The 24,016-nt window shown below is 56.6% G+C and overlaps 2 protein-coding genes across 2 annotated transcripts; one reads left to right on the top strand and one right to left on the bottom strand.

Moving 5' to 3' along the window:
- The first annotated feature begins 631 nt into the window (after window positions 1-631).
- NPC1L1 (NPC1 like intracellular cholesterol transporter 1) lies at window positions 632-5,408 on the top strand. Its single transcript, XM_039525828.1, has 2 exons — window positions 632-749; window positions 4,015-5,408. The coding sequence occupies exons 1-2, from the start codon at window positions 696-698 to the stop codon at window positions 4,795-4,797; spliced, it is 837 nt and encodes a 278-aa protein (XP_039381762.1). The 5' UTR covers window positions 632-695; the 3' UTR covers window positions 4,798-5,408.
- An 11,683-nt stretch (window positions 5,409-17,091) lies between these two features.
- Window positions 17,092-21,424, bottom strand: LOC120398163 (neuropeptide Y receptor type 1-like). The gene is made up of 2 exons (XM_039525282.1): window positions 21,357-21,424; window positions 17,092-19,829 (listed from the first exon to the last, which is right to left on the bottom strand). The coding sequence occupies exon 2, from the start codon at window positions 19,768-19,770 to the stop codon at window positions 18,667-18,669; it is 1,104 nt and encodes a 367-aa protein (XP_039381216.1). The 5' UTR covers window positions 19,771-19,829; window positions 21,357-21,424; the 3' UTR covers window positions 17,092-18,666.
- Between the last annotated feature and the right edge of the window lie 2,592 nt (window positions 21,425-24,016).

The following is a 24,016-nucleotide window of genomic DNA, read 5'->3' as shown; positions in this document are numbered from 1 at the left end:
AGGGTGGCTGGATGGACGGGGAAGACTGGGTCTGGGACGTGGAGCCGGGCGGGGCAGGGCAGACAGGACTGGGCCGAGGACAAGTTAGAGGGGGTGGGGCAGTGAGGGTCAAATCTGTTCTGGGAGAAACGGGCAGAAGTGTCTGTGCCCACTACAGATGCTCCCCTCCAGAGCCTGGCATGGAACCCAGGAGTCCTGAGTCTCACCCTTCCTCTGCTGTCAGAAAAACCCATGAACCCCCTGGCAGAGTGTTTGTCCCGTCCCCTGCTAGTGCTGGTCCATGCAGAGGATGACAACCTACTACTGCTGTCACTTCCTGCAGTAGCTCAGGTGGCGGAGATCTGAAGGGTGCAGCTCGGCTGTTGACCCAGAGGGGTGTCAACGTGACCCCACATGCTATGATTTCTAGTTTTCAGTTTGTTTGTTTTAAAGACACTCCCCTCCCCCCCCCGTCCAAAAAATCCCCATTAGAATATGTGTAACAGCAGCTCCTGTTGCCCCAGATGGCCTGCCCCCAAGTTAATGATACAAGGGATTTACGGCTGTGGCGCAGTCTGATTGGCTTCCTGGCTAACAGGCCAGCCGGGCTAATAGCAGGCAGTAGTTGCATTAATGCAGGGCCTGTGGGGGTGGGGCAGACCTGGCCCTGGGCTCCCACTGCCATCTGCTCCTCCAGGGCTGGCGACACTGAGAGGATGCTGGGCCGCTTCCCGCTCACCCTGGTGCTGCTCAGCGCCACCTTGGACCTGGTGAGTGAGTCCTGGGCATGACCAGTCACTCCGCACTGCCCCAGCTGTTTGGCGGGGTCTGGGGAGTGCGGGGAGGGCAGGGGACCCTTATACAGAACAGCTGCTGGAGGCCTCCTGGAGCCACCCAGGGAACTGGTCTGGGCTGGCATCGTCTCTTCCAAAAACAGGGTGATTGTGCCAGTCTGGGACAGCTTCAAGGATGGGCAGGGAATGGGCAGGCTCCGATTCACCCCCAGGGCAGGGACTGGCTGGCTCAGGGGGGCAGGGGAGGGACCACGGGGCCTTTCCCCTCCAGGGGGCACTGGCCCTGATCTGGCCAATGCTTTCAGTGTCCAAAGGTCTGACGGAGTTGAGGGGTCCCTACGCAGGGGTCTGAGCCCATAGTCCGTGGGCAGGGGGTGATCACAGCTCCGCTGGCCGAAGATGCCTGCCTCTGCCCCCAGTGGGGATCTCTCCGACCACAATGGCGAGGGTGCTGTGCGGAGGGGCAGCTCAGCCGGCTGCACCTGCTCTGTGGTTAAGGGGTGCCCAGTTTCTGGGCTGGTGGGACTGGCATTGTCCCCAGCACTGGGTGGGACTCACGCTGGCATCGGCGAGGATGTTTGTGGGCAGGTGCATTCATGTGTGTGTGTGGGGGGGTGCATTCATAGAATCCTAGGACTGGCAGGGACCCCGAGAGGTCATCTAGTCCAGTCCCCTGCCTCATGGCAGGACTAAGTATTATCTAGACCATCCCTGACAGGTGTTTGTCTAACCTGCTCCTAAAAATCTCCAGTGATGGAGACTCCACAACCTCCCTGGGCAATTTATTCAAGCACTCAACCACCCTGACAGTTAGGAACTTTTGCCTAATGTCCAACCTAAACTGCCCTTGCTGCAATTTAAGCCCATTGCTGCTTATCCTGTCCTCAGAGGTTAAGAAAAACAATTTTTCTCCCTCCTCCTTGAAACAACCTTTCATGTAACTGAAAACTGTTATCATGTCACCTCTCAGTCTTCTCTTCTCCAGACTAAACAAACCCAATTTTGTCAATCTTCCCTCATAGGTCACGTTTTCTAGACCTTTAATAATTTGTGTTGCTCTTCTCTGGACTTTCTCTAATTTGTCCACATCTTTCCTGAAATGTGGCACCCAGAACTGGACACAATACTCCAGTGAGGCCTAGTCAGCGTGGAGTAGAGCGGAAGAATTACTTCTCGTGTCTTGCTTACAACATTCCTGCTAATCCAGCATAGAATGATGTTCGCTTTTTTTGCAGCAGCGTTACACTGTTGACTCATATTTAGCTTGTGATCCATGCTGACCCCCAGATCCCTTTCCGCAGGACTCCTTCCTAGGCAGTCATTGCCCATTTTGTGTGTGCAACTGATTGTTCCTTCCTAAGCGGAGCACTTCGCATTTGTCCTTATTTCATTTCATCCTAGTTACTTCAGACCATTTCTCCAGTTTGTCCAGATCATTTTGAATTTTAATCCTATCCTCCAAAGCACTTGCAACCCCGCCCAGCTTGGTATCATCTGCAAACTTTATAAGTGTACTCTCTATGCCATTATCTAAATCATTGATGAAGATATTGAACAGAACCGGACCCAGATCCAATCCCCGTGGGACCCCACTGGTTATGCCCTTCCAGCCGGACTGTGAACCACTTACTACTCTCCAGGAACGGTTTTCCAACCAGTTATGCTCCCACCTTATAGTAGCTCCATCTAGGCTGCATTTCCCTAGTTTGTTTATGAGAAGGCCATGTGAGATAATATCAAAAGCCTTACTAAAGTCAAAATATACCATGTCTACTGCTTCCCCCATATCCACAAGGCTTGTTACCCTGACAAAGAAAGCTATCAGGTTGGTTTGACGTGATTTGTTCTTGGCAAATTCATGCTGACTGTTACTTATCACCTCATTATCGTCTAGATATTTAAAAATTGATTGTTTAATTATTTGCTCCATTATCTTTCTGGGTACAGAAGTTAAGCTGACTGGTCTGTAATTCCCCGGGTTCTCCTTGTTTCCTTTTTTATAGATTGACACTATATTTGCCCTTTCCCAGTCCTCTGAAATCTCTCCTGCCTTCCATGAGTTTTCAAAGATAATCACTAATGGCTCAGATATCTCCTCAGGCAGCTCCTTGAGTATTCTAGGATGCATTTTATTCTAGGATGCATTTCATCAGGCCCTGGTGGCTTGAAGACATCTAATTTGTCTAAATAATTTTCAACTTGTTCTTTCCCTGTTTTAGCCTCTTATCCTACGTCATTTTCACTGGCATTCACTGTGCTAGACGTCCAATCACCACCAATCTTCTTGGTGAAAACCGAAACAAAGAAGTCATTAAGCACCTTGCCAGGGCCAGCTCCTAGCTCCCCCCGAATCCTGCCGGAAGTCCAGGGCTGGGCACAGTGGGGCTGCTGCCAGTTTGATTGGTTGGCTCGGGCACCCGACAGTTTTCCAAACTCAAACTCGCTTGATCTGGAAAATTCCCCATTTTAAAGTTCAGAAAGATGTTGGGTCAAAAAACAATCTTGAGGGGGTTGAAAAGAATTCAGAGGCAGTTTGGAAATAGGGGGCGCTGGGAGCAGCTGGCCAGGCGGTGTGAAAGCTCTCAGCGGGGTGGGAGGGCAAGGCAGGTGCAGGGTCTGGTGCTGAGCTCATGCTGGGGGAGGATCACAGTGTTGGGAGTTGGGGTGAGGAGGATGGTCTCATTAGGTTGGGGGTTGTGTGGTTGGGGGTCAGTCGCACTCTAGGAGGGGTCATGTGGTGCTGTCAAGGCACTGGGTCAGAGTCACACGTTGGGGGTCAGGATGGGGGGGTCGGTCTCCCACTGGGAGGGTTTCTGGGTTGGGGGTCGGGGTGCAGGTGGTCGGCTCACACTGGGGTGTCCCCGGGTGGGTCAGTCTTGCACTGGGGGTAGCCCCAAGTTGGGGGTTGGGGTGCAGGTGGTTGGCTCACACTGGGGGTGTCCCCAAGTTGGGGGTTGGGGTGCAGGTGGTTGGCTCACACTGGGGGTGTCCCCAAGTTGGGGGTTGGGGTGCAGGTGGTTGGCTCACACTGGGGGTGTCCCCGAGTTGGGGGTCGAGTGCAGGTGGTTGGCTCACACTGGGGGTGCCCCCAGGTTGGGGGTTGGGTCGTGGGGGTCAGTCTTGCACTGGGGTGTCCCTGGGTTGTGGGGCTGGAGGCTTAGGGTGGGTCCCATCCCCAGTGACTCCCAGCTCCCCAGCCGTGCTGCTGGTAACCCGTCTCCTTTCTCTCCTGTGGGGACAGGCTACAGCGGCACTGACAGGAATCCACCAAGCCGGGTACTGCTCCTTCTACGGCGAGTGCGGGCGGAACCCCGAGATCAACGTGAGCCTGCTGTGGTCGCCGGTGCCCTGCCTCTCCAACACACCGGCCCGGCTGCTCAGAGACGCCACCCTCAGCAAGCTGAAGGAGGTGTGCCCCCAGCTGTACACGGGCGAGAACACCACGTACGCCTGCTGCTCCTACAACCAGCTGGTGGCCCTGCAGCTCAGCCTGGCCATCTCCCAGGCCGTCCTGACCCGCTGCCCCGCCTGCTCCGAGAACTTTGCCAACATCTACTGCCAAAACATCTGCAGCCCCAACCAGAGCCTCTTCACCAACGTCACTCGCTTCTTCAACCGCACCACCATCCTGGGCACGCGCCAGGTGGGCGTGCTGGAGTACCAGTGCTTCTACAACCAGAGCTTCGCTGACCAGTCCTACGACTCCTGCAAGGGCGTCCGGATCCCTGCCGCTGGTGGCTACGCCATCGCTGCCATGTGCGGCAAGTACGGTGCCACCCTGTGCACCAGCCAGCGCTGGCTGGACTTCAAGGGGGACAGCAGCAACGGGCTGGCCCCGCTGGATATCGACTTCCAGCTGGTGCCTGCCAATGGTGCCGTTGGGGAGGGCATCGTGCCGCTCAACGGCAAGACTTGGCGCTGCGGCGAGGCCGTCAGTGCCGACGGGGAGCCGTGCTCCTGCCTGGACTGTGCTGAGTCCTGCCCACAGATCCCCGCCCCCACGCCCCAGCCCCCACCCTTTTAGGTGGGCAGCCTAGACGGGGTCTTGTTTGTGTGCTGTCTGCTCTTCTGCCTGCTGACCGTGCTCTTCGGGGCCTTCCTGGTGTGGCGCTGCATCTCCAGATCCAGGCAGGCCAGCGGCAAGGGGCGGCAGCACCAGAGGGACCGGATGACATGCCCTGCCCTGTCCTGGGGGTGTCCATTGGGGTAGGAGCCAGCTCACCAACTGCCATGCGTCTGAGGAAGTGGGCATTCACCCCCGAAAGCTCATGCTCCAAAACGTCTGTTAGTCTATAAGGTGCCACAGGACTCTTGGTCCCTTTTTACAGATCCAGACTAACACGGCTACCCCTCTGATGCTTCTCACCAACAGTGAGCATCCTCCGGGGCCCTCTCCCTGCCAAGGGAAAGTCCCTGCCTGTGCCAGGGGTGTGCTGGCTTCGTGGCCTGGCTCAGCCCCATGCACCCCAGGGCTCAGGCTGGGGGCACTCTGCTGCAAGCCTTGGCAGGGCTTAACGGCCCCAGACACCAAGGCTTGGGCGATCTATGGGGGTTTCTGAGTACATATTGCAGCTTGGGGTGGCTGGTAGATCCCAGACAGCAATGGGTCTCGTGGGGGAGAGGGGGCAAGTGTGCTGGGGGCATGAAGGTGGGGTTGGAGTCTCCTGGGGGATGGAAGGGTGGGGTCCTGTTACCTGGGGGGGCAGGAGGATGGGGTCTTGTTACCTTGGGGACAGGAGGGTGGGGTCAGGGTTGCCTGAAGGACAGGAGGGCGGGGTCAGGGTTGCCCAGGGCCCTTGCCTGTACCTTCACAGGCTGCCTGACAGAGCAAGCAGGTGTCCTTGACACATCGACCAGGCTCCCCGTATCTGCTGCTGCATCAGCCTTATTGGGGCCTGGGACTGTGATCTAAGGCCGTAGGCGTCGGTTAGCCGGGTGATAACAGGATGGGGCAGAGGGCACCCACAGTCCCTGACACGCAGCACCAGCACTCATATGGGGCTCATCCTAGGAGTGATGTCACATATAGCATCCCCCTTGGCTGCTGATAGCCAGAAAGCCGCTGTCTTTTGTTTATGGTCCTGCACACTCAGTCATAGTGACTTCGCTCCTGTTTTTCTTCATTTTCTTAAATGTTAGTGTGTTTGTTCCTCTTCTGGTCTGTACATACGGACCATTGTGTGTTTTAGTGCACACACCGCTTTCTGATCCATGTGCTATCCAGACTTCACATGACTGAGTTTGCAGGTGATCGTCTTATGGACTATGGTCAAGTGGATCTCGAGGAGGATAAATTTGTGTTGGCTTTCCTCCATCAGTTTCTGGAACCTTCGCAATATCAGAGAGTGCTGATGAAAGGATAAATAGAGGGTTTTGAGAGAAGTGAAGGCAGATATACATATATATCAAAATATTCTGAGCAAGTTATTTCAAACTATGTGTATATATGATTTATAGGCTATTAAATATTCATTATATTTGCTTGAATATAGACTAGTTTTTCCTCACTTTCTCAATGCCTTGCTAGAGATTACCAGTCTTTTTTCTGGTAAATTCTTTCTCTTTCGCGCATATAGCTTGTTGTCGTCACTTGGATCTAGGGTTAGGGTTCCTATGGGTAGGGCACTTGGAGCTAGGGTTAGGGTTTCTATAGGTAGGGCAGTTGGAGCTAGGGTTAGGGTTCTTATGGGTAGTACTTCCCACCCTAGGGTTAAGGTTTCTATTTGTAGGGCTTCCCGCCCTAGGATAAGGGTTCCTATGGGTACTGCTTCCCGCCCTAGGATTGGAGTTCCTATGGGTAGGGCTCTTGGAGCTAGGCTTAAGGTTCATATAGGTAGGGTACTTGGTGCTACGGTTAGGGCTCCTACAGGTAGGGCTTCCCACCCTAGGGTTAGGGTTCCTAAGGGTAGGATGCCCTGCCCTAGGGTTAGGGTTCCTATGGGTAGGGCACTTGGAGCTAGGGTTAGGGTTCCTATTTGTAGGGCTTCCCGCCTTAGGATAAGGGTTCCCATGGGTACTGCTTTCCGCCCCAGGGTTAGGGTTCCTATGGGTACTGCTTCCCGCCCTAGGATTAGGGTTCCTATGGGTAGGGCTCTTGGAGCTAGGATTAGGGTTCCTATGGGTAGGGCTTCCCACTCTAGGGTGAGGGTTCCTACAGGTACGGCACTTGGATCTAGGGTTAGAGTTCCTATGGGTAGGGCTTTCCGCTCTAGGGTTAAGGTTCCTATGGGTAGGGCACTTGGAGCTAGGGTTAGGGTTCCTATAGGTAGGTCAGTTGGAGCTAGGGTTAGGGTTCCTATGGGTAGGGCTTCCCGTCATAGGGTTAGGGATCCTATGGGTAGGGCACTTGGAGCTAGGGTTAGGGTTCCTATGGGTAGGGCTTCCCGCCCTAGGGTTAGGATTCCTATGGGTAGGGCACTTGGGGCTAGGGTTAGGGTTCCTATGGGTAGGGCTTCCCGCCCTAGGGTTAGGATTCCTATGGGTAGGGCACTTGGGGCTAGGGTTAGGGTTCCTAAGGGTAGGGCTTCCCATCCTAGGGTTAGGGTTCCAATGGGTAGGGCTTCCCATCCTAGGATTACGGTTTCTATGGATAGGGCTTCCCTCCCTACGGTTAGGGTTCCCATGGGTAGGGCACTTGGAGCTAGGGTTTGGGTTCCTGTGGGCAAGGCTTCCCGCCCTAGGGTTAGGGTTCCTATGGGTAGGGCACTAGGAGCTAGGGTTAGGGTTCCTATGGGTAAGGAACTTGGAACTAGGATTACGGTTCCTATGGGTAGGGCAATTGGAGCTAGGCTTAGGATTCCTATGAGTAGGGCTTCCCGCCCTAGGGTTAGGGTTCCTATGGGTAGGGCTTCCCACCCTAGGTTTAGAGTTCCAATGGTTAGGGCACTTGGAGCTAGGGTTAGGATTCCTAAGGGTAGGATGCCCTGCCCTAGGGTTAGGGTTCCTATGGGTAGAGCACTTGGAGCTAGGGTTTGGGTTCCTGTGGGCAAGGCTTCCCGCCCTAGGGTTAGGGTTCCTATGGGTAGGGCACTAGGAGCTAGGGTTAGGGTTCCTATGGGTAAGGAACTTGGAACTAGGGTTAGGGTTCCTATGGGTAGGGCAATTGGAGCTAGGGTTAGGGTTCCTATCAGTAGGGCTTCCCACCCTAGGATAAGGGTTCCTATTGGTACTGCTTCCTGCCCTAGGATCAGGGTTCCTATAGGTAGGGCACTTGGAGCTAGGGTTAGGGTTCCTATGGGTAGGGCATCCCACCCTAGGGTTAAGGTTCCTATAGGTAGGGCAGTCCCGGCCTAGGTTTAGGATTCCTAAGGGTAGGGCTTCCCGCCCTAGGGTTAGGATTCCTAAGGGTAGGGCTTCCTGCCTTAGGGTTAGGAGTCCTAAGGGTAGGGCAGTTGGAACTAGGGTTAGGGTTCCTATGGTTAGGGCTTCCCGCCCTGGGGTTAGGGTTCCTATGGATAAGGAACTTGGAACTAGGGTTAGGGTTCCTATGGGTAGGGCAATTGGAGCTAGGGTTAGGATTCCTATGGGTAGGGCACTTGGGGCTAGGGTTAGGGTTCCTATGGGTAGGGCTTCCCGCCCTAGGGTTAGGATTCCTATGGGTAGGGCACTTGGGGCTAGGGTTAGGGTTCCTAAGGGTAGGGCTTCCCATCCTAGGGTTAGGGTTCCAATGGGTAGGGCTTCCCATCCTAGGATTACGGTTTCTATGGATAGGGCTTCCCTCCCTACGGTTAGGGTTCCCATGGGTAGGGCACTTGGAGCTAGGGTTTGGGTTCCTGTGGGCAAGGCTTCCCGCCCTAGGGTTAGGGTTCCTATGGGTAGGGCACTAGGAGCTAGGGTTAGGGTTCCTATGGGTAAGGAACTTGGAACTAGGATTACGGTTCCTATGGGTAGGGCAATTGGAGCTAGGCTTAGGATTCCTATGAGTAGGGCTTCCCGCCCTAGGGTTAGGGTTCCTATGGGTAGGGCTTCTCACCCTAGGTTTAGAGTTCCAATGGTTAGGGCACTTGGAGCTAGGGTTAGGATTCCTAAGGGTAGGATGCCCTGCCCTAGGGTTAGGGTTCCTATGGGTAAGGAACTTGGAACTAGGGTTAGGGTTCCTATGGGTAGGGCAATTGGAGCTAGGGTTAGGGTTCCTATCAGTAGGGCTTCCCACCCTAGGATAAGGGTTCCTATTGGTACTGCTTCCTGCCCTAGGATCAGGGTTCCTATAGGTAGGGCACTTGGAGCTAGGGTTAGGGTTCCTATGGGTAGGGCATCCCACCCTAGGGTTAAGGTTCCTATAGGTAGGGCAGTCCCGGCCTAGGTTTAGGATTCCTAAGGGTAGGGCTTCCCACCCTAGGTTTAGGATTCCTAAGGGTAGGGCAGTTGGAACTAGGGTTAGGGTTCCTATGGGTAGGGCATTTGGGGCTAGGGTTAGGGTTCCTAAGGGTAGGGCTTCTCATCCTAGGATTATGGTTTCTATGGATAGGCCTTCCCTCCCTAGGGTTAGGTTTCCTATGGGTAGGGCTCTTGGGGCTAGGGTTAGGGTTCCAATGGGTAGGGAGCCCTGCCCTAGGGTTAGGGTTCCTAAGGGTAAGGCACTTGGTGCTAGGGTTAAGGTTCTTAACCCTAGGGCTTCCTGCCCTAGGGTTAGGGTTCCTATGGGTAGGGCACTTGGAGCTAGGGTTAGGGTTCCTAAGGGTAGGGCACTTGGAGCTAGGGTTAGGATTCCTAAGGGTAGGATGCCCTGCCCTAGGGTTAGGGTTCCTATGGGTAGAGCACTTGGAGCTAGGGTTAGGGTTCCTATGGGTAGGGCAATTGGAGCTAGGGTTAGGATTCCTATGGGTAGGGCACTTGGGGCTAGGGTTAGGGTTCCTATGGGTAGGGCTTCCCGCCCTAGGGTTAGGATTCCTATGGGTAGGGCACTTGGGGCTAGGGTTAGGGTTCCTAAGGGTAGGGCTTCCCATCCTAGGGTTAGGGTTCCAATGGGTAGGGCTTCCCATCCTAGGATTACGGTTTCTATGGATAGGGCTTCCCTCCCTACGGTTAGGGTTCCCATGGGTAGGGCACTTGGAGCTAGGGTTTGGGTTCCTGTGGGCAAGGCTTCCCACCCTAGGGTTAGGGTTCCTATGGGTAGGGCACTAGGAGCTAGGGTTAGGGTTCCTATGGGTAAGGAACTTGGAACTAGGATTACGGTTCCTATGGGTAGGGCAATTGGAGCTAGGCTTAGGATTCCTATGAGTAGGGCTTCCCGCCCTAGGGTTAGGGTTCCTATGGGTAGGGCTTCCCACCCTAGGTTTAGAGTTCCAATGGTTAGGGCACTTGGAGCTAGGGTTAGGATTCCTAAGGGTAGGATGCCCTGCCCTAGGGTTAGGGTTCCTATGGGTAAGGAACTTGGAACTAGGGTTAGGGTTCCTATGGGTAGGGCAATTGGAGCTAGGGTTAGGGTTCTATCAGTAGGGCTTCCCACCCTAGGATAAGGTTTCCTATGGGTACTGCTTCCTGCCCTAGGATCAGGGTTCCTATAGGTAGGGCAGTTGGAACTAGGGTTAGGATTCCTAAGGGTAGGGCTTCCCGCCCTAGGTTTAGGATTCCTAAGGGTAGGGCAGTTGGAACTAGGGTTAGGGTTCCTATGGGTAGGGCATTTGGGGCTAGGGTTAGGGTTCCTAAGGGTAGGGCTTCTCATCCTAGGATTATGGTTTCTATGGATAGGCCTTCCCTCCCTAGGGTTAGGTTTCCTATGGGTAGGGCTCTTGGGGCTAGGGTTAGGGTTCCAATGGGTAGGGAGCCCTGCCCTAGGGTTAGGGTTCCTAAGGGTAAGGCACTTGGTGCTAGGGTTAAGGTTCTTAACCCTAGGGCTTCCTGCCCTAGGGTTAGGGTTCCTATGGGTAGGGCACTTGGAGCTAGGGTTAGGGTTCCTAAGGGTAGGGCACTTGGAGCTAGGGTTAGGATTCCTAAGGGTAGGATGCCCTGCCCTAGGGTTAGGGTTCCTATGGGTAGAGCACTTGGAGCTAGGGTTTGGGTTCCTGTGGGCAAGGCTTCCCGCCCTAGGGTTAGGGTTCCTATGGGTAGGGCACTAGGAGCTAGGGTTAGGGTTCCTATGGATAAGGAACTTGGAACTAGGGTTAGGGTTCCTATGGGTAGGGCAATTGGAGCTAGGGTTAGGGTTCCTATCAGTAGGGCTTCCCACCCTAGGATAAGGGTTCCTATTGGTACTGCTTCCTGCCCTAGGATCAGGGTTCCTATAGGTAGGGCACTTGGAGCTAGGGTTAGGGTTCCTATGGGTAGGGCATCCCACCCTAGGGTTAAGGTTCCTATAGGTAGGGCAGTCCCGGCCTAGGTTTAGGATTCCTAAGGGTAGGGCTTCCCGCCCTAGGGTTAGGATTCCTAAGGGTAGGGCTTCCTGCCTTAGGGTTAGGAGTCCTAAGGGTAGGGCAGTTGGAACTAGGGTTAGGGTTCCTATGGTTAGGGCTTCCCGCCCTGGGGTTAGGGTTCCTATGGATAAGGAACTTGGAACTAGAGTTAGGGTTCCTATGGGTAGGGCAATTGGAGCTAGGGTTAGGGTTCCTATCAGTAGGGCTTCCCACCCTAGGATAAGGTTTCCTATGGGTACTGCTTCCTGCCCTAGGATCAGGGTTCCTATAGGTAGGGCACTTGGAGCTAGGGTTAGGATTCCTAAGGGTAGGGCTTCCCGCCCTAGGTTTAGGATTCCTAAGGGTAGGGCAGTTGGAACTAGGGTTAGAGTTCCTATGGGTAGGGCATTTGGGGCTAGGGTTAGGGTTCCTAAGGGTAGGGCTTCTCATCCTAGGATTACGGTTTCTATGGATAGGCCTTCCCTCCCTAGGGTTAGGTTTCCTATGGGTAGGGCTCTTGGGGCTAGGGTTAGGGTTCCAATGGGTAGGGCACTTGGAGCTAGGGTTAGGGTTCCTATAGGTAGGTCAGTTGGAGCTAGGGTTAGGGTTCCTATGAGTAGGGCTTCCCGCCCTAGGGTTAGGATTCCTATGGGTAGGGCACTTGGGGCTAGGGTTAGGGTTCCTAAGGGTAGGGCTTCCCATCCTAGGGTTAGGGTTCCAATGGGTAGGGCTTCCCATCCTAGGATTACGGTTTCTATGGATAGGGCTTCCCTCCCTACGGTTAGGGTTCCCATGGGTAGGGCACTTGGAGCTAGGGTTTGGGTTCCTGTGGGCAAGGCTTCCCACCCTAGGGTTAGGGTTCCTATGGGTAGGGCACTAGGAGCTAGGGTTAGGGTTCCTATGGGTAAGGAACTTGGAACTAGGATTACGGTTCCTATGGGTAGGGCAATTGGAGCTAGGCTTAGGATTCCTATGAGTAGGGCTTCCCGCCCTAGGGTTAGGGTTCCTATGGGTAGGGCTTCCCACCCTAGGTTTAGAGTTCCAATGGTTAGGGCACTTGGAGCTAGGGTTAGGATTCCTAAGGGTAGGATGCCCTGCCCTAGGGTTAGGGTTCCTATGGGTAGAGCACTTGGAGCTAGGGTTTGGGTTCCTGTGGGCAAGGCTTCCCGCCCTAGGGTTAGGGTTCCTATGGGTAGGGCACTAGGAGCTAGGGTTAGGGTTCCTATGGGTAAGGAACTTGGAACTAGGGTTAGGGTTCCTATGGGTAGGGCAATTGGAGCTAGGGTTAGGGTTCCTATCAGTAGGGCTTCCCACCCTAGGATAAGGGTTCCTATTGGTACTGCTTCCTGCCCTAGGATCAGGGTTCCTATAGGTAGGGCACTTGGAGCTAGGGTTAGGGTTCCTATGGGTAGGGCATCCCACCCTAGGGTTAAGGTTCCTATAGGTAGGGCAGTCCCGGCCTAGGTTTAGGATTCCTAAGGGTAGGGCTTCCCGCCCTAGGGTTAGGATTCCTAAGGGTAGGGCTTCCTGCCATAGGGTTAGGAGTCCTAAGGGTAGGGCAGTTGTAACTAGGGTTAGGGTTCCTATGGTTAGGGCTTCCCGCCAGTGGGTTAGGGTTCCTATGGATAAGGAACTTGGAACTAGGGTTAGGGTTCCTATGGGTAGGGCAATTGGAGATAGGGTTAGGATTCCTATGGGTAGGGCACTTGCGGCTAGGTTTAGGTTTCCTATGGGTAGGGCTTCCAGCCCTTGGTTTAGGTTTCCTATGGGTAGGGCACTTGGGGCTAGGTTTAGGGTTCCTAAGGGTAGGGCTTCCCATCCTAGGGTTAGGGTTCCAATGGGTAGGGCTTCCCATCCTAGGATTACGGTTTCTATGGATAGGGCTTCCCTCCCTACGGTTAGGGTTCCCATGGGTAGGGCACTTGGAGCTAGGGTTTGGGTTCCTGTGGGCAAGGCTTCCCGCCCTAGGGTTAGGGTTCCTATGGGTAGGGCACTAGGAGCTAGGGTTAGGGTTCCTATGGGTAAGGAACTTGGAGCTAGGATTACGGTTCCTATGGGTAGGGCAATTGGAGCTAGGCTTAGGATTCCTATGAGTAGGGCTTCCCGCCCTAGGGTTAGGGTTCCTATGGTTAGGGCACTTGGAGCTAGGGTTAGGATTCCTAAGGGTAGGATGCCCTGCCCTAGGGTTAGGGTTCCTATGGGTAAGGAACTTGGAACTAGGGTTAGGGTTCCTATGGGTAGGGCAATTGGAGCTAGGGTGAGGGTTCTATCAGTAGGGCTTCCCACCCTAGGATAAGGTTTCCTATGGGTACTGCTTCCTGCCCTAGGATCAGGGTTCCTATAGGTAGGGCAGTTGGAACTAGGGTTAGGATTCCTATGGGTAGGCATCCCCCCCTAGGGGTTAGGTTCTATAGGTAGGGCAGTCCCTGCTGGTTTAGGATTCCTAAGGGTAGGGCTTCCCACCCTAGGTTTAGGATTCCTAAGGGTAGGGCAGTTGGAACTAGGGTTAGGGTTCCTATGGGTAGGGCATTTGGGGCTAGGGTTAGGGTTCCTAAGGGTAGGGCTTCTCATCCTAGGATTATGGTTTCTATGGATAGGCCTTCCCTCCCTAGGGTTAGGTTTCCTATGGGTAGGGCTCTTGGGGCTAGGTTAGGGTTCCAATGGGTAGGGAGCCCTGCCCTAGGGTTAGGGTTCCTAAGGGTAAGGCACTTGGTGCTAGGGTTAAGGTTCTTAACCCTAGGGCTTCCTGCCCTAGGGTTAGGGTTCCTATGGGTAGGGCACTTGGAGCTAGGGTTAGGGTTCCTAAGGGTAGGGCACTTGGAGCTAGGGTTAGGATTCCTAAGGGTAGGATGCCCTGCCCTAGGGTTAGGGTTCCTATGGGTAGAGCACTTGGAGCTAGGGTTAGGGTTCCTATGGGTAGGGCAATTGGAGCTAGGGTTAGGATTCCTATGGGTAGGGCACTTGGGGCTAGGGTTAGGGTTCCTAAGGGTAGGGCTTCCCGCCCTAGGGTTAGGATTCCTATGGGTAGGGCACTTGGAGCTAGGGTTTGGGTTCCTGTGGGCAAGGCTTCCCACCCTAGGGTTAGGGTTCCTATGGGTAGGGCTTTCCGCTCTAGGGTTAAGGTTCCTATGGGTAGGGCACTTGGAGCTAGGGTTAGGGTTCCTATGGGTAAGGAACTTGGAACTAGGATTACGGTTCCTATGGGTAGGGCAATTGGAGCTAGGCTTAGGATTCCTATGAGTAGGGCTTCCCGCCCTAGGGTTAGGGTTCCTATGGGTAGGGCTTCCCACCCGAGGTTTAGAGTTCCAATGGTTAGGGCACTTGGAGCTAGGGTTAGGATTCCTAAGGGTAGGATGCCCTGCCCTAGGGTTAGGGTTCCTATGGATAAGGAACTTGGAACTAGAGTTAGGGTTCCTATGGGTAGGGCAATTGGAGCTAGGGTTAGGGTTCCTATCAGTAGGGCTTCCCACCCTAGGATAAGGTTTCCTATGGGTACTGCTTCCTGCCCTAGGATCAGGGTTCCTATAGGTAGGGCACTTGGAGCTAGGGTTAGGATTCCTAAGGGTAGGGCTTCCCGCCCTAGGTTTAGGATTCCTAAGGGTAGGGCAGTTGGAACTAGGGTTCGAGTTCCTATGGGTAGGGCATTTGGGGCTAGGGTTAGGGTTCCTAAGGGTAGGGCTTCTCATCCTAGGATTACGGTTTCTATGGATAGGCCTTCCCTCCCTAGGGTTAGGTTTCCTATGGGTAGGGCTCTTGGGGCTAGGGTTAGGGTTCCAATGGGTAGGGAGCCCTGCCCTAGGGTTAGGTTTCCTATGGGTAGGGCACTTGGGGCTAGGGTTAGGGTTCCAATGGGTAGGGAGCCCTGCCCTAGGGTTAGGGTTCCTAAGGGTAGGGCTCTTGGAGCTAGGGTTAGGGTTCCAATGGGTAGGGAGCCCTGCCCTAGGGTTAGGGTTCCTATGGGTAGGGCACTTGGAGCTAGGGTTAAGGTTCTTATGGCTAGGGCTTCCTGCCCTAGGGTTAGGTTTCCTATGGGTAGGGCACTTGGAGCTAGGGTTAGGGTTCCAATGGGTAGGGCACTTGGAGCTAGGGGTAGGGTTCCTATGGCCATCCCTTAGCCCTTCAGCGACTCCCAGCGGCTCCTCCAGCCTGACCCCAGCTGGCACAGAGACCATCCTCCAGTGCCCTGCACTGAGCCCAGCGCATCTTCCAGCAAGACAACTGGGCTGGGCAGCCACCAGGGGACAGAGACTCCCCCTCAGTCCGGGGGAGTTCAGGCCAAGGGGTAGTCCCCTCACTGGTGTAACCCAGTGCCCCACTTCAACTGGAATGTGTCCGGCCTGATGCTTGTTCTGCCTTCCTCTGCTCAAAGAGTCTCTGGAAACGCAGCGTCCTCCCACAGCAGGTTTGATGCCTCCTAATGAAGCCCATCTCACTCTCCTGAGCAGCTCACCAGACTGAGCCTCGTGGCTCTTCCCAGAAGAGTCTTTTGCAGCCGCCACATAACGTGGTGGCTCTGCTCAGCCCGCTCACTCTCCTTTCTAACCTGGACCCCAGATCTGGCTCAGCCTCCCCAACACGCAACTGGCTCTAGGTGCTACCTTACTGCAAACGTTTGCCAGTGTCAGCCTGAGTGACGCCTGCAGGGAAAGACCCAGATCTGGCCACTTTCCTTTTCACATCGTGTGTCCAATGGGGCCATTTGTGGAGAAATGACACACCGGGAGTGTCAGTTAAAGGGAGTGTGACAAAGTTCCTCCTCTACCTTGGTGGGTCCTGCGCTTATTGGCAGATTTGCTCACCTCAGAGATCTTCCCCTCTGGTGGAACCCACAGTCTGGGTCAACTCCTCCTGTATCTGCTCAGGAGTTGGCAGGCCCGGGTTCCCCCCAAACCTCCCATCTACTCCGGGTTCCAGCCCAGGGCCCTGTGGATCACAGCTCTCTATAGTGCCTCCTGTAACAGCTGCATGACATCTACAACTCCCTGGGCTACTTCCCCATGGCCTCCTCCAAACACCTTCCTCCTGGTGTCTGATAATGCTTGTACTCCTCAGTCCTCCAGCAGTACTCTCTCACTCTCACTCTCAGCTCCTTGCACCTCTTGCTCCCAGCTCTTCCCACATGAATCTCCCTGACTAACTGGGAGGCTTTTAACTAGTTCCAGCCAGCCCTTGATTGGCTTCAGGTGGCCCAATCAATGTAGCTATCTCCACTGCCTTCTAGAAAGATCTTAATTGGCCCCAGGTGTCTTGATTAACCTGGAGCAACTGCCATTTGGTTACCATGGTACTGGAGATTTGGTTAGCCTGGGGCTAACATACCTGTTCCTCACTACTTTACTGTAGCCATCTGGCCTTGCCCCATCACAGGAGTTACTTCACATTTAATCAGCTTGGTCAGTTTATTCTTAGTTATTATTACAAAGAATTATCCCCAGTTCTTTGCCTTAGAAAAGCTGCAGCAGTCTATGCATTTCAATAAGATACATATTTATCAACTGGTTACAAACATCGACTGTTTGCCAAAATACCCCCTTGCCCCACCAGCTGGGAGCCAATGTTCATCACTGCGTCAAGAGACAGGCACAGAATACGAGTAGGCGCGATCAGGGTAAAAGGAACCCATTAGCTAAGCCCCTGGGATTGGATCAAGCAAACTCAAAATGATTTATGATTGTTCACAAGTGTCCAAAAGAACAGCTGTTCGAATGGCCAGATCCCTCTGTCCTGTTAGCCCCAACCAGGGGCGGCTCTACGATTTGCGCTGCCCCAAGCACGGCGGCACGCCGCGGGGGGCACTCTGCCGGTCGCCTGTCCCGCGGCTCCGGTGGACCTCCCGCAGGCATGCCTGCGGATGCTCCACCGAAGCCGCGGGACGAGTGGCCCCTCCGCAGGCACGTCTGCGGGAGGTCCACCCAAGACACGGGACCAGCGGACCTTCCGCAGCCATGCCTACAGGAGGTCCACCAGAGCCGCCTGCCGCCCTCCCGCGGGACACCGCCCCAAGCGCGCGCTTGGCGCGCTGGGGTCTGGAGCCGGCCCTGGCCCCATCCAGGAAGCCCCAGAAAGTGACACTGCTCAGAAACCAACCACTGCCAGTGACTGAGTGAGCTGGTGGGAAATACAGTAAGGGGAGTGATTCTCCACTTCCGGACATTGGTGTAAATCAGGAATATCACCTGTGCAGTCACTTGTAAAACAGGTGGGACTGAAAGGAGAATGGAGCACAAAACTCACCGGTGAAAAGGAAATTAGATCTCGGAATTCTTTTTCAGGTTGAATAATCTAAGGTGCTACCGGAATCACAGATAAGGGGATTTTGCTTTTAGAAAAACAAGTGACCCATCTCTCCACAGTGCCCCTTTAATAGCCCATCCTGACTGCATCTTTTTTCACTTCAAAATACCAACAAGTGAGTTAAAGGAATATCGGTTTCTTTTCTTTTTTTTTTTTTTTTGGTTTTAAATCGGTCATTTGGGAGTTTTAGGAGATCATCACAAATCTCTGAAATCAAGGGCTCTGTGTATTGTTTTGCAAACAGCAGAATTTTCATAGGACTCAAAGTAGGTGCTAATGCCCCAGTTACACATGAAAATGGCGATTTTCTTGCACAAGTCAGCTGCTCGCATGTGCTGCTGGATAGTTCCGTGTGACGGTGCTCAGATACCATGGCAATCAATGTGCCTGGCAGGAATGCCTAGGATACAATAGACAGATTCAAGATGTTCTTTAAATGCACCTGGAATAATTTGTGTTTGCTTCCCGTAGCTGCAGATCTAACCACCAACTACACATTGAATCACCCAGCCAGGCAATGCACCCACCATCTGCGCATGGGGGGGGGGGGTTGTCCCCCTTTGAAAACCAGCTCATCCATTACTTGGTAAAAGGCCCCAAGCAGGGACATTTCCAATGTGATAATGATGCTTAACCCTATTACAGGGCCGCTGATGTTCCAAGCGTGTTCATTTCATCTCGCCATGCCCATCCCGAGCTGTGCAATGGCGAAGTGTTATCAGCCTCATCTGAACACAGGGGAAACAGAGGCAGAGAGATGAAAGCCAAAAATCTCTAGGCTGATGCCTCACATTAGACGCCTCACTCCAGAGTTCAGCGCCTGATTTTCACAGGTGCTGAGCTCCAGCAGCGCAGCCCTTTGGCAAACCCAGCCAGGACCCGATCTACGGGGTTAGAACGAGGCACCAGCACTGGGCTATCTGGGGCAGTCAGACACCCACTACTCCTCCATTCCAGGGGGTGCCTTCGGCCACTCTGAAAATCTCCAGGCTGAAAATTGGAGCCTGAGTGAGTGGCTCAGGGAGAATGTGTGTCAGAGCCAGGCTCAGAACCCAGGACTTCTCGTGGCCAGGCTCTGGCTGGTTTCTTTGGGGTTCCCTGGAGCTCACTTCCAGGCTCCCTCCGGATCTGAGCTGTGCCCGAGGGAGGGGCAGAGGGCTGCCCTAGATGTGCAGAGAGTGCGTACAACAGAGCAGTATCCCCCCGCCCGCCGGGCGAGGCTATGGTGGGTTCTGCTCTTGGCACCACGCGCTGGGAGCAACCGCCTGTCAGGCGTTGGTGGCGACCCCTCCGCTGCGCAGTGAGGCTTTGGAGACCTCGGTGCTGACGGTGGACATGGGGACGCTCTCGTACGTGTCCGTCTCCGCAGCGCAGCTGCAGCGGTGGAGCAGGGCTTTGAGCTCCTGCTGGAAGTTGGTGTTCAGGAAGCCGTAGAGGACGGGGTTGATGCAGGTGGAGGCCATGGCCGCCAGGTGGCAGAGGGAGAAGAGCAGGTCATGGTAGCAGCCGGAGATGGTCTCGTGGGCCCAGTCGTACAGGGCATTGAAGACGGTCAGGGGCAACCAGCACACGGCGAAGGCGGCGACGAGGCAGGCCAGCATGACACTGACCCGCCGGTGGCTGGTGGCACGGGAGCCGTGCGGGGGCCGCTCCAAGATGTCCCGCCGGCGGCGCAGGCGCAGGAAGATGCGGCAGTAGCAGGCCAGGATGAGCAGCAGGGGCAGGCAGTACTGGCCAAGCAGCAGCCCGGTGGTGTAGGCCAGGCGGTGCCCATCTGACGGCCACTTCTCCACGCACACCAGGTGGCCGGCGAAGGCGTCGAAGGGCAGGCTGAGGTTGCGGAAGGGCTCGTCCGTCAGGACGCTGAACGCGAGGAAGGGCAGGGAGACGCAGCCCGACACCAGCCAGGTGACGCTCACGGCCAGGTAGGCGTGAGTGGCCCCCGGCTTCCACCCAGTGGGGTTGATGATGAGCTGGTGCCGCTCCAGCGCAATCCAGGCCAGCGAGAGGATGGAGACGGTGACGGAGACACACTGCGCGAAGGGGCTGGCCTTGCACAGGAACTCGCCCAGCACCCAACGGTCCATGAGCGTGTAGATGACGGTGACGGGCAGGCACACCACGCTCATCAGCAGGTCGGAGCAGGCCAGGTTGGCTATGAAGATGCTGGTGACGTTCCTCATCTCCTTGTGCCGGGCAATGACGCAGACCAGGCCCAGGTTCCCAACCAGCCCCACGGCCAGCAGGGCGCTGTAGGCCACAACCAGGACGGTGCTGTTCCCCACCGAGGGGCCACACAGGCCAGCCTGCTCCCAGGGCAGGCTCAGCCGCTCCGAAACGTTCAGGTACATGAGCTTCAGCAGCTCGTCCATCCTCTGCTCCTGGCCGGGGGCTGTGCCGGGGGCAGGACACTGTTCACAGCGTCCTCAGCCTGGGCCAAGACAGGGAACAAGAGCTGGGGAGGGCGGCACGTGGGCATCTCACCATGTGGGCATCCGGCTCGCCCACATGCCACCATGTGAACGATCAATGCCCAGCCCCCACCCCAGGTCCAAGCCACTCCCGGTGCCCCCCACATACCCAAGCCGCTCCCAGCCCCTCCCCGGAGCTGCTCCCAGCCCCCCCGGAGCCATTTCTGATGCCCCCAGGCATCCCAGCAGCTCAGATCCTTGCGTGGCTCTGCCACGCCTCTTGCCCCCTATGCCTGAGCCCCGTCTGCTCCCAAGTGCCTGTGCAGTGCCCACCCCATCATGTACCCCAGGGCCCTCTGCATGCCCCAGCCTGCAGGGGTGCTGAGGGCTGAGTGGGAGGCAGTGAGGGAGGCGGGGCCCAGCGGGGCAGGGAGGGAATGCCCGGCAGGGAGCGTAGGAGGCTGGGGGGCTGATTTAGGGGATCGCTGGAAGGGGGACGCCAGCAAGTTAAACCATTTGCAGGGGGAGGGAGTGGAGCCCCAGACGCTGCCAGGAGAGCCCCCATGCTGCTGTCACATGGCATCTCCCTTGGGCGCTGTGCCCAGCCGGAGCTGTGTGCCAGAAGGGAGCCCAGCTACCTGCAATGGGTTGGGGCGGGCAGGGGCTCTGGGCCCCCAGGGGACCGACCGACTGACCCCCCCCAGCTCCCTACAGACAGACAGGCAGGCAGACAGCTGGATGGCCTCTGATGGCAGGAAGGGGTTTACGCCGCCTGGGCCGCCAATACCTGGGGTTAGCCCGTGGGGCCGGCCCCTCCCCCAGGTGGCTGGGGGTGACAGGGATAGTGTGAGGCAGCGAAATACACCACCACCCCCGCTACCGCCCCTCCCTGGGAGCCCTGCGCCTTTAGGGGGGGATGGAGACAGGGACCCCACAGTGGGGAGTGGAGCCAGATGGTGTGTGTGGGGGGGCGGGTGATGTGAGGGGGGACGGTGTGTGTGTGTGCAAGGGGGCAGGGGTATGTGTTTGTGGTGGGGCTGGTGTGTGTGCAGGGGCTGATGTGTGCGGGCTGGTGTGTGTGTGTGGGGTGATGTGTGCAGGGGGCTGAGGTGTTTGTGGGGGCTATGTGTGTGGGGGTGATGTGTGCAGGGGACTGGTGTGTGTGTGTGTGAGGGGTGGTGTGTGTGGGGAGGGTGATGTGTGCAGGGGTTGAGGTCTCCGTGTGGGGACTGTGGGGGCTGTGTGTGGGGGTGTTGTGCAAGGGGCTGGTGTGTGTGTGTGAGGGGGCCTGGGTGTGTGTGGGGGTGGGAGGGTGATGTGCGCAGGGTGGTGGTGTGTGTGTGCGGGGTTGGTGTGTGTGTGTGTGAGGGGCCTGGGTGTGTGTGGGGGGGAGGTGATGTGCGCAGGGGCTGGGGTGTGTGTGTGAGGGGCGGTCTGTGTGTCTCTGTGGAGCCGAGCGGGGCCGGTACCCGCAGGATCGAGCCGGTGCAGCGCGGCCCTGGCCGGGACCCCCCCGGGCATCGCCCCGCACGGACCCGCCCCCTCACCTGGCTCCGACAGGGTCCGGTCCGGTCCGGTCCGGCGCGGCAGGGTCTGGCCCCGCTCCGGGCTGGCGGCTCCGCTGCGCTCCCAGCCGGCGCGGGAGGGACCCGGCCCGTCTTAAGGCGACGCGGAGACGCCCCGGGCCCCGCCTGGCGGGGGGGCTCTGTGGGGCGGGGGCGGCTCCGGGGATGGCACCAGCCGGGATCCCCCGGCAGCGGGAGGCTCCGCGGGGCTGGGAAGTGATGGGAGGAGACACGTGAACTGCAGGAGCGCCCCCGCCCCCCCCCCGCAGCCCTGCGGTGCTCCTCACTCCCGATCTGCAGCCCCCTGTTCCCCTAACCCTGGGCTCCCCCCAGCCCTGCCAGTGCCCTTCACTCCTGAGCCACAGCCCCTTTTACCGCAGCCCTGGGCTCCCCCACTCCAGCCCTGCGGTGCTCCTCACTCCTGATCTGCAGCCCCCTGCTCCCCCAGCCCTGGGCTCCCCACCCCCACAGCTCTGCCCGTGCTCCTCACTCCTGATCTGCAGCCCCCTGCTCCCCCAGCCCTGGGCTCCCCACCCCCACAGCTCTGCCAGGGGCCCCTCACTCCCGACCTGCAGCCCCTGCTAGCCCAGCCCTGGGCTCCTCCCCACCCCCAGCTCTGCCTGTGCTTCTCAGTCCCAACACACAGCCCCCTGTTAGACCTGTGGGGAGCAGGGCGCAGTGTGGCAGGGTGTGACACACAGGGGTGGCTCCAGGCACCAGCACGCCAAGCGCGAGCCTGGGGCGGCAAGCCACGGGGGGGCGCTCTGCCGGTCGCCGCGAGGGCGGCAGACAGGTTGCCTTCGGTGGCTTGCCTGCGGAGGGTCCGCTGGTCCCATGGCTTTGGCGGACCTCCCACAGGCTGCCGCCGAATTCGCAGGACCGGGGACCTCCCGCAGGCAAGCCGCCGAAGGCAGCCTGCCTGCCATGCTTGGGGCGGCAAAATACCTAGAGCCGCCCCTGGTGACACACCCGTGGGTAGCTGGGTAGTTGTGGCAGTGTGTGACACACCCATGGAGAGCGGGGGGCAGTGTGGCAGGGTGTGACACACCCGTGGGGAGGTGCTCACCAGGGCCAGCTCAGCCCCTGTCTGTATGGTCCCTGGGACCGATCCCCAGCACCCAGCGGGGGCCCCACGGAGCAGGGCAGGCGGCCTGGGCTGGGCGGTGCCACGGACCCTGGGCTGGGGGCTGAACGTGGCAGGGATCGCGTGGACAGGTGGGCTCCCAGCTGCGCTCGGGGAGAGGAGAAGCCCCTGGGACCTGGAGAAAGGGGCATTTCGCACCTCTCCTCAGCTACGCACCAGCACATGCTCCAAGCGGGCCTGGCTGCCCAGCGCAGAGCCCCCTTGCCAGAGCGCCAGCCCTGTAGCCCATGCGCTGGCAGGGGCAGCTGTGGGGCTGGGCCCCTGCCCGGGACAGGGAGGGGCCTGTTTGCAGTAGGGTGTGGTGCCCAGGGTGGGCGCCACGGCTCCCTAGCTCCAGGCGCTGGGGGTTGGGTGCCCCACGTTCGAGCCCAGCCCAGGAACCTGGTCTCTGCCTGGCTGTGGCGACGGCCTCCAACCCCAGCGTGATGCTGGGCAGGTTCCTAGGCCTCAGTGAGGGATGTGGCTGTGCCAGGGCCCAGTCCCCCATGGGTTTGGGGAGGGGCCCTGGAGGGATGCTGGCTGCAGGCCAACCCCTGCTCACCCGAACAGCCTGGGCAGGAGGCAGCGTGAGCAGCCACTGAGGTGGGGGTCAGGACACCTGGGTTCTGGTCCTGATTCTTTTATCCTCTGCTCCTGTACAAGTCACCCATTTGTGCCTCAGTTTCCCCATCTTTAAAATGCTGAGGACACTACTGAGCTCCTTTCATGCAGCACTGCAGGACGGTTGGATGCTGTGGGCTCTAACTGCAGAGACCCCCCCCCCCACGGCATAAACCCAGCAGCAACTACGGCCCATCGCCCGTCGGGACAGCGCATTACCTGGCACTTCCAGTGGCACTTTGCAGTCTCTCTGCTTTATCCCCTTTTCCTTGAAGGGCAGGAGAGATGGGAAGCGGAGAGGAGGCTGTGGGGCAGGAAGTCACAGCTGGGATTTGAAAGCAGGCTGGGTTATGGGAACACAAGTACAGCTGGGAGTTTGTTTATATACAGAGGCAGGGTGATTAAGATAACAAAAGGCTTGTCATTAAATTAAATTAAGGATCCTTACATGATCCTGAAAGCATTGCCAGGCACTCCAGTTAAAAGACAGGAAACAAAGGGTAGGAATAAATGGCCAGTTTTCAGAATGGAAAGAGGTAAAGAGTGGTGTCCCCCAGGGGTCTGTACTGGGACCAGTCCTATTCAACATATTCATAAATGATCTGGAAAAAGGGGTAACCAGTGAAGTGGCAAAATTTGCAGATGATACAAAATTAATCAAGATAGTTAAGTCCAAAGCAGACTGCGAAGAGCCACAAAAGGACCTCACAAAACTGGGTGACTGGGCAACAAAATGGCAGATTAAATTCAATGTTGATAAATGCAAAGTAATGCACATCGGAAAACATAAACCCAACTATACATATAAAACGACGGGGTCTAAATTAGCTGTTACCACTCAAGAAAGATCTTGGAGTCATTGTGGGTAGCTCTCTGAAAACATCCACTCAATGTGCAG

The sequence above is a fragment of the Mauremys reevesii genome, linkage group 2 (genome assembly GCF_016161935.1).
Source record: "Mauremys reevesii isolate NIE-2019 linkage group 2, ASM1616193v1, whole genome shotgun sequence".
NCBI classification, from domain to species: Eukaryota; Metazoa; Chordata; order Testudines; family Geoemydidae; genus Mauremys; species Mauremys reevesii.
The sequence above is the reverse complement of the archived record's forward strand: the minus strand, read 5'-3'. Positions and strand labels throughout refer to the sequence as shown.

Bases quoted from the DNA above. Each gene is read 5' to 3' on its own strand.
- LOC120398163 (XM_039525282.1), bottom strand. From the start codon at position 19,770: ATGGACGAGCTGCTGAAGCTCATGTACCTGAACGTTTCGGAGCGGCTG.
- NPC1L1 (XM_039525828.1), top strand. From the start codon at position 696: ATGCTGGGCCGCTTCCCGCTCACCCTGGTGCTGCTCAGCGCCACCTTG. The intron at 750-4,014 runs GTGAGTGAGTCC...CTGTGGGGACAG, and splicing joins TCAGCGCCACCTTGGACCTG to GCTACAGCGGCACTGACAGG.